General features: G+C 50.6%; 1 protein-coding gene across 1 annotated transcript; it reads right to left on the bottom strand.

The window, feature by feature from the left end:
• Window positions 1-301: 301 nt before the first annotated feature.
• On the bottom strand, window positions 302-5,552 carry CIB3 (calcium and integrin binding family member 3). Its single transcript, XM_082193179.1, has 6 exons — window positions 4,948-5,552; window positions 4,516-4,550; window positions 2,407-2,518; window positions 2,083-2,230; window positions 917-1,112; window positions 302-404 (listed from the first exon to the last, which is right to left on the bottom strand). The coding sequence occupies exons 1-6, from the start codon at window positions 4,996-4,998 to the stop codon at window positions 383-385; spliced, it is 564 nt and encodes a 187-aa protein (XP_082049305.1). The 5' UTR covers window positions 4,999-5,552; the 3' UTR covers window positions 302-382.
• Between the last annotated feature and the right edge of the window lie 3,473 nt (window positions 5,553-9,025).

Raw genomic sequence — 9,025 nt, 5'->3', positions numbered from 1 at the left:
CTCTGTTTGAGTTTGTAATCCTTGTCAGAATACATACTTTTGAATGGATTAGTTTTTGTTATAATTGACCATTGATTTGCGAGTAGGGGCCACTCCCACTACTGAAACTTATATTGGCCTGAGTTCTTGGTGTGCTTTTTTCCTGGAATTTTAATTCAAGGCTGGTTGCCTTTCTGTATGTCAGATTAGGGGGGGGGGACAGAAACCCGGCTGCATTGTTATAGCAAGTTGGAAAGAGACCGCACCATGTGTTAAGCAAGAGGCAAAAGGAAGGTCTGCCCCACCCCAGCCCCCCAACAGGAGCCCTGGTCCAGAAGAGGCAGCAGAAGCAGCAGAAGCAGCAAGAGAGTTTCTGGCTCTCGGTGGGTCTCTGGAGTTTGGGTCAGATTCTGATATGAAAAGTGCTGTTGAAAAACAACAAGAACCCTTCAGCATTGGTGACCCACGGTCAGAAAAGGACATCAGCGAAGATGGGGAGTTTAACATGCAAACAACAGCAGGTGGAAGCGGAACTCCAGGCCTCCTCGTGGCTGAGAGAGAGAGACTCCAACTAGCTTAGGGGGAAATGCGCCTCTCCTGGCTAAGACGCTTGGCAGCACAGCCAGGGCAGGCCGGGCGATGACGGGCTGCGTGAATCTGTCCTGGGGAGAGAAGGATGCCCAGGCTGAGCTCAGCAGACTGTGTCCGAGAGCAAAAGCCCAGGGCGTCTCACGAGGCACCCGCTTCATCGCTCTGCAAGAGATGGGCAGGACGGGGATGGATGGGACGAATGCTGAAGGGCAACCTTGGGCTACTCTCACCTCGTTTGCCTTTCTTGGCACCCTCTGCTCTGAGAAAAGTCCCCCCGGAGCTCCTTGTTCCTGAGCCCGACAGCCCAGAGAGGGAAGGAAGGCCACGGCCGGGCAGTTTCCATTACCTGAGGAAGTCAGGCGCTCGAACGATCATGTGCTGGAAGTCTTCCAGGGACAGCTTGCCATCGTTGTCCAAGTCGGCTTCCTCCATCACCTTGTTGCACACCAGGCACACCTCCTCCGGGGTCAACTCTTTGCGGGTCAGCTTGTTCACCGTCTTCTCCAGGTCGGATTTGCAGATGTAGTCGTCATCGTTGAAATCTGCAGATAGAGGGGTGCTTGGGGACCTCAGGGCCGGAGCAGGGGAAAGCTCCACTGCCTCTGAACTTACACATGATCCCCTCAGAAGGTCATCTCCCTGCTTCGACGGGGAGAGTAGTGCCAGAGCCATGGCAGGGAGGCAGGGTGGGGGGAGGCCTGCCTATGAGGGCCTGTGGTGGGGGTGCCAGTGTTGCTTCAAGCCCTCTGGAAATGGGCTTCCTATGCTCAGGTGCACAGGGAAGTCTGCTGCAGTGTTTGTGGAGCACCACAAAAGGTTGTGGAGCACCACAAACCACTTCCACACATGCACACACAGTGCAGAGCCTCTGCTTTTCAGTGAGATTCCCACTGCCCACTTGCCAGTAACTTCTTGGGCTTCCTTCAATGCTTTTGATAGATCATGGCAGGCAAAAATCCACGGGGTGCAGTTTCCCCTGTCACTTGATCTCTTTGCGGGTCCAGCCGCCCCTCTGGCCTCTTCTCCTGCCCTGCAGCTACTACACAAAGCCTCTTGTCTTGAAGAGCATTTGGCCAGGGCTGCCCCCAAGAGCCGCCTCTCTTCCTTTCCCATTGCTGGAGTGACTGGCAGCCGGTGAAGTTGTGTGGCAATGCTCCTCTTCAAAGATCCCATGCCCAACTCCCAGGACCTCTTCCCTGAGACTGCCACTCAACATTTTGGGGGCCTGAAGCTTGAATTGTCATGGGGGGCCCTTTGAAACCAGCAATGAGGACTGGATAACCACTGTTATTTTATTCAGTGGGGTTGTTCCATGACAGATCACTGACTCTCAAATTTTGGGATTGTTGAAATAAATGCCCAAAAAAATTAATATTAATCAATAGGACTCAAATCAATGCAACTCAAATTGGGTCTAGTTTTAAGCAATGTAGACTGAAGTTGCTTCTGGGATCCTCTGGGATTAGGAGATTAGCATGATTACTTTCCTAGTAGATATTCCCCTGACCTCACCGTAGATTTTGAAGGCGTAATAAGCCTTGAGATCCCGAGGAGCCATTTCACTCATCACCGAGAACATATCCAGGAAGTCATCCAAGGTCATGTTGCCCTCCCCATCCTCGGAGAAGACCTCAGCGATGCGCTGCCGGAAGGGGTTGTCCTGAGGAAGGAGATGGGGTGAGAAGGAAACCAGCCCGGCTTCCGGGCCTCCTCCCCATTCCCCCTGGGGCAGCCTCACTTCATGGGCAGGTGAGACAGCTGGTGCCAGGCAGCCTCTCCCCGCAGAGTCTTCCCCGGGAACTGAACCCCAGGGCCCCTGCCCGCCGCCTCCTGTACCTTCAGCTCAGGCATGCTGCCAATGAGTTCATAGGGGAGCTTCACGTTGGGCTTCTTCGTGTAATCGAGCGGGACCAGCTGAGGGGCCAGGTCACGGTACCTGTCAAACAACCTGCAAGCAAGGAAAGGAGTCTTTCTCACCTGTGGGGTGCAGGACCAGGTCGTGGAGGAAGGATGTGGCTTCTCTCGAGCATGCTGGACTGGCAGGAGTCAATCATCACTGAGCAACATGCAAGGAGTCATCCAAGATGACTTGCACTGATCCAAATATCAGGACAGGTCACATCTCTGGCCTTCCCACCAAGCAAGGCAGAAGAAAGAGAGCGTTTGGCCAAGCAGCTCTGAAGGGGCCTCCTTTGCTGCTCTGTTATTTACAGTCAAATGTCTGGAGGCAAGGAGAGGTCAGCAAACCCAAGAAGTCTTCTTCTCAGCTGCTGCCTAGAGGAAGCAGCAGGCAGAGGGTGTCCTTCTCCCACAAAAAAATTAAAAACCAGGGAGAGGAAGAACCAATCAAGGCTATGCTAAGAATCTGAAAATGTTAGGGGGACTCAGACTGCCACACAGGTCTGTGTGCGAGGGAAGAGAAGGGGGCACAGTAGGGTTTCTTTGGGGGTGGTTGTCTCTGTGTGTGTTTTGCTGATAATTCTGTACATTCAGGTACTTCTTCCCTGCACCACCCCACCCATTCACAACAGGGAATGCTCCTGCAATCCTCGGCTCATTTACTTAGGTCCAGATCCCCAGACGCCATTGGATGCAGTAGGACCTACTTCCAAGTAAGCACACATTGGCACAGGAGGCCTAAGTGATTTTGTGCTCAGTCAGTTTTAAAGGGCATTTACCTGTTTCCATTTCCTAAAAGGTTTTGCCTAAATGTGCTTCTTGTGTTTGCTTTTGGTAGGTTGGGTTTCTTACTGCTTTGTTTTTCCGACTTTGTTGTTGGTTGCCTCAAAACAGACATTAAAAAAGGCAGGATATAAATCCTAACTAAGCTGGCAGCGTGATCCTTTGCCCCTGCCTGCTCAGAAGTGCAGGCCATTAAACTCAGTGGGATTTCCTCTTGGATTTGCATGCAGAGCACTGCAGCAGAAAGCGCTCACTAGAAGGGAAGTCTAGAAAGTGGGAGCGGGAGTGGGGGGTCTCCTCCTCCTCTGCCTCCTTTTTGCTTCCTTTGTTTACTCGGCAATGGGCTGTCATCAGAGAAAGTGGCAGAGAACAAAGAGGCAGAAGTTTCAAAAGGGCTCCCTATCAATAATGAATGCCTTATTCATGATACAATTATGGTCTTGGCTTCCATTCCAGACATGAAAACATGCCCATACTTAGGTTTCATCAATGCCCCTTTCACTCAGCCTGTGTCCCTTGCTACATGTCACACAGCAAATGGCAGAGGGGAGGGGGCGCATTTCTCCTGGGCTGGACGCTCCCCCTGCCTTGCTCTGAGACCCCTCAGCCTGCAGGCCTTGGGTCTCCCTTCCTGGGCACTTATTTGTTTATTCACTGCATTAATATATTGCCTTTTCTTTTGGGGAGCTCAAAGCTGTGCCCATGGCTCTCCTATTCTAGCTTCATTACACCCCTGTGAGGTGGGCTAGATGGACAGGGAGAGAGGGGCTGGTAGCTGGGTGTGAACTCGCTTCTCCCAAGGGGCCAAACTCTAACCACTCCACCACATTATCTCTGCAGAGTCTCAGCTGGGGGAGCTCCAGAGGCCACAGGAACCAAATGGTTTGGAGTTTATTTGGAAGTATTTCGAGTGTCTTGTGCTCAGCTCCTTTCCGCTTTCTCATTTGGAAATCTCAAAGTTCAAAACTGAATAAACTTACTAAGAAGGAAACTATGACTCCCAAGGGACTTCTAGCACCTTCTTCTGTCTCACACCTTGGATTACCCAATGGCTCGGTTGTGTTGAGCGAGAGTCTTAAAAGGCCACTTGGAACCCCCTGATTTAGGCTTCTCTGCTGCAGGGACCCGAAACTGATCCTGCCAGCTTGGGGAAAGGCGGGGAGAGGCCGCTCTGCTTCAGCTGCCCCCCCCCCGCCCGAGCTTTTAACAAAGGATAATTCTGACGCAGGTATTTGGATTCTGTAGCGAAACGCATAATCTCACCTGAGAATTTCTTTCCGTGTGAAGAACGTTGCATCCTGAAACAGAAAAGAAATATGAAATCAGGCAGAGAGGGGAGTCTGCGAAGGCTGGAGACCCCCGCCCTGGAGTGATTTCTGATCTTCTCGCAAAAATCCTCTTCTACCCCGCCCCCACCCCCGTGCTGTACAGACATTAGCCGTATAAATAAGCTCTTTGAATCCAGGAAAAGGCAGGTTGTTGCTGCTTTGACTCCATCTACTGCTGCTGCTTATGAGCTCCTGCACGGACACGCTCCTCGCAGGGCTGCGTTCACACATGGCATTCGCACTCGTGTGGCTTGTCTGCATGTTGGCTTGGAAAAGCAGCCGCTCCCGCTTCCTGCCCAGCGTTAGCAAAGCTCTGGCGAGCGCGCAGGCATGGAAGCTCCCGCGCTGCGTCCGCAGGAGCTCTTACCTGATAGGCGTCCAGCTGCTCCGGAGTGAAGATGGTCTGCTTGTTACCCATCTCTGAGCCCTGGGCCCCCTCGTCCCATGGCTCCTGCCCCCGAAGCTGCCTTTCCAGAGAGGCGTCTGGCTGGGGAGGTTAGGAAAAGCTCCAGCAATCGGGCTCTCCGGGAGTGGAGGGGATCAGGTGTCGCCCGCTCGCTCTCCTCCATGGACCTCCGGATCATAATAGAGGCATTTCATCAAATCTTCAGTCCGGAGGCGGCACCAGGGGCATGTCCAGCATCACTCACCTGCTGCCTGCGGCGCGCGCCGGCCCCGGAGGGCTCAGGTTACGCCGTGGATGCCAAGGCCCGCTCCGGGCTCGCTCCGGGCGCAAGGGAAGGAAGGGGCTGCTGCGCGCGGACGGAGAGGCTTCAGCTCGGCTCCGTGGCGCGGCCTGGCGGTCTCCCTGCTGCTGCCGAGAGGTCTCCCTGCTTCGCCCTCAGCATCTCCCCAAGTGGACGGGAAGAAAAGTGGCTCCGAGCAGCCAGCCCTGCGTTGCCCCAACCACCCAATGGAAATATGTTCGGTCGGCCCCAGAGAGAGATATGGGGAGATGGCGGGAGGGAATTTCTCTCTCTCTCTCTCTCTCTCTCACACACACACACACACACACACACACACACACACTGCCCACATGGCTGTGCATTTGCAGCCAGCAGCCACACATCTGGTTCGCTGAAACAGGGAATTCAAAATCTCTGACAACGTCAACACACTTGTTTATTTATCTATTTATTTATTTCATTAAAATGTATACACCACTTGACTGTAAAAAAGAAAGAAAGCTCAAAGCGGTTAGAAAAGAATAAAACAATAAATTTATCAGCCTCAACCAGAGCCAGGGCTTTTTCGGCTGTGGCTCCAATCTGGTGGAACGCTCTATCACAAGAGACTAGGGCCCTGCGGGACTTGACATCTTTCCGTGGGGCCTGCAAGACAGAGCTGTTCTGCCAGGCCTTTGGTCGGGGTTCAGTCTGACTCCCTCTCCCCTTTCATAAGAACTTGCATGAAAGTGGCCTCCCAATTTTTCTCGCAGGCCCGTATAACTTCAGCACAAACAGTTGGGCCTGGGGAGCATTTAAGGTCCGCAACCCTAATCTGCAGGTTGCCATCTGATTGGATTTTATTCTGATCCTCATCTGATTTGAGGATGTATTTTAATTGATTGTCTGATTTTATGTTAATGTGTTAAACATTTGATGTTAGCCGCTCTGAGCCCGGCTTCGGCTGGGGAGGGCGGGATACAGATAAAATTTATTATTATTATTATTATTATTATTATTATTATTATTATTGACAGTTAACAACAACTATTTAATGCATTACAAAAAAACAAAATCAGAGATAAACTAAAAGCAGATTAGAACACACCCCATCAATTTCAATATCTGGCTAGGCTTTTCTAAAGTTGTTGGCAGGGGCTGAAAAGAGCCCCTGCCTGATAGGGAGTTTCAAAGTGTAGCAGCTGCCGTGGTAAAATATTGGTTTGTTACGAATGCAGAAGTATGATGTGGGAGTTGTAACTGCACAAGTTTTGCAGATCGAAGTGATCAAGTGATCATATATGGGGCTTGGTGATCTCACAGCAAGGTGATTGTGGCCAAAACTTGGGCCTTGCCCAGCATTTCTCCCATTGCTGCCACCACTTCTGACTTCTGACTGCTCAGCCTCAGACTGATGCTGGCAACCGATTTAAACAGAGACAGATGAGGGCACATGCAGCAGCAGCGCAAGGGCGCCTGGCCAGATCACTAGTCAGCGTTGTTTGCATTTGGAACTACAATGGTATCTGATCAGCTTCAAGTCTTTGACTTTCTTTCGTGATTAATGAAAATATTCTTGGCAACCCGCAAGCTTAACACGAGTCCACAGTGTGTTGCAGCAGCAAAAAAGGCCAATGCTATTCTTGGCTGCATCAACAGAAGTCTTGTGTTTGGATCAAGGGAAGTCATTGTTGTTGTTTAGTCATATCTGACTCTTTGTGACCCCCTGGACCAGAGCACACCAGGCACTCCTGTCTTCCACTGCCTCCCGCAGTTTGGTCAAACTCATGCTGGTCTCTTCGAGAACACTATCCCACCATCTCGTCCTCTGTCGTCCCCTTCTCCTTGTGCCCTCCCTCTTTCCCAGCATCATGGTGTTTTCCAGGGAGTCTTCTCTTCTCATGAGGTGGCCAAAGTCTTGGAGCCTCAGCTTCAGGATCTGTCCTTCCAGTGAGCACTCAGGGCTGATTTCCTTCCGAATGGAGAGGTTGGATCTTCTTGCAGTCCATGGGACTCTCAAGAGTCTCCTCCAGCACCAGAATTCAAAAGCATCCATTCTTCAGCGATCAGCCTTCTTTATGGTCCAGCTCTCACTTCCATACATCATGACTGGGAAAACCATGGCTTTAACTATACGGACCTTTGTAGGCAAGGTGATGTCTTTGCTTTTTAAGATGCTGTCTAGGTTTGCCATCGCTTTTCTCCCAAGTCATAGTCCGGCTCTATTCTGCCTTGACAGACCACACCTGGAAAACTGTTCTGGGCACCATAATTTAAGAAGGATGTTGACAAGCTGGAACGTGTGCAGAGGAGGGTGACCAAGATGATCAAGGGTCTGGAAACTACACCTTATGTGGAATGGTTGAGAGAGTGGGGTATAATTTGGCTGGAAAACGGGGTCTGAGAAGAGAGATGATCGCCATCTTCAAATATCTCTACGGCCCCCACATGGGAGACTGAGCAAGCTTGTTTTCTGCTTCTCCAGAGGGCAGGATCCCAAACTGACAGATTCAAACTACAAGAAAGAAGATTCCACTTAAACATTAAGACAGTAAGAGCTGTTTGACAGTGGAATGGTCTCCCTTGGAAGGGGGTAGACTCTCCTTCCTTGGAGGTTTTAAAGCAGTGGTTGGATGGCCATCTGGCAGGGAAATTTTTTAAAAGAAAACCTGGCTGATGGCCACCCAGCCTCTGATGAAATATGTCCACAGAAGGAGAGTTCACCACCTTCCAAGGGAGCCCCTTACACTGTGAAACAGCCCTTACTGCCACAAAGTTATTTCTGATTCAAGTAAATAGCTGTGTTGGTCTGACACAGTCAAAAAATTTTTTTAAAATGTCCAGTAGCGCCTTAGAGACCAACTAAGTTTGTTTTGGGTACAGTGGTACCTCGAGTTAAGTACTTAATTCGTTCCAGAGGTCCATTCTTAACCTGAAACTGTTCTTAACCTGAAGCACCACTTTAGCTAATGGGGCCTTCTGCTGCTGCCGTGCCGCCAGAGCACGATTTCTGTTCTCATCCTGAAGCAAAGTTCTTAACCCGAGGTAATATTTCTGGGTTAGCAGAGTCTGTAATCTGAAGCGTATGTAACCTGAAGCGTATGTAACCTGAGGTACCACTGTATACGCTTTCGTGTGCATCAGACTTCTTCAGATATAACTTCTTCAGATTGATACAGAAAGGGGGGGCATGCCTTCCTTCACCCTTCTACCGGCCACCAGAGGGTCCGAGGCGATGACCTCAAGGGCTCGCAGCCCCACGTGGACCCCTCAACCCCCACACCGTTACACAAGCACCACACTCTACCCCAAGCCCCATAAGTGGAGTGCCTTTTCCCTTTCCTACACCGATCCGCTATTACGGGCGAAATAAGCCCAAATTCTTATGCCTCTTTCCCGCTCTATCTTTACTGTGGGTTGACCGTACAAAGCTGTATTCCCTATTCCTTTCAATGGCTGCATTCTATCCAATCAGAACCATGCATTCGCTTTGCAGAGCTAGCTCCGCGAGCTCCTGCACGCCTCATTTAACCTCTTGACCAGCTGCTGACGGAGAACAATGGAACCGTAACTTGTGAACTCATAAAAGTGTCAAATCTTGCTACAATGTATCTATTCTGTTTCCGACTTCAATCACCAATATAAATTGGACTAAAAAGGACTAAAATCTTTAGAAATTCGTATAAAATCAACCACAACTCCGATTTCCTGGCTTTTGGTGCCGATCAGCTCAGTCTCCTCAGGACTCCATGACACCTCCCCTGCCTCCATGATCCCTCA

The sequence above is a fragment of the Podarcis vaucheri genome (genome assembly GCF_965113315.1).
Source record: "Podarcis vaucheri genome assembly, chromosome: 12".
Lineage (NCBI taxonomy): Eukaryota > Metazoa > Chordata > Lepidosauria > Squamata > Lacertidae > Podarcis > Podarcis vaucheri.
This window is presented reverse-complemented; position numbering and strand designations above follow the sequence as displayed.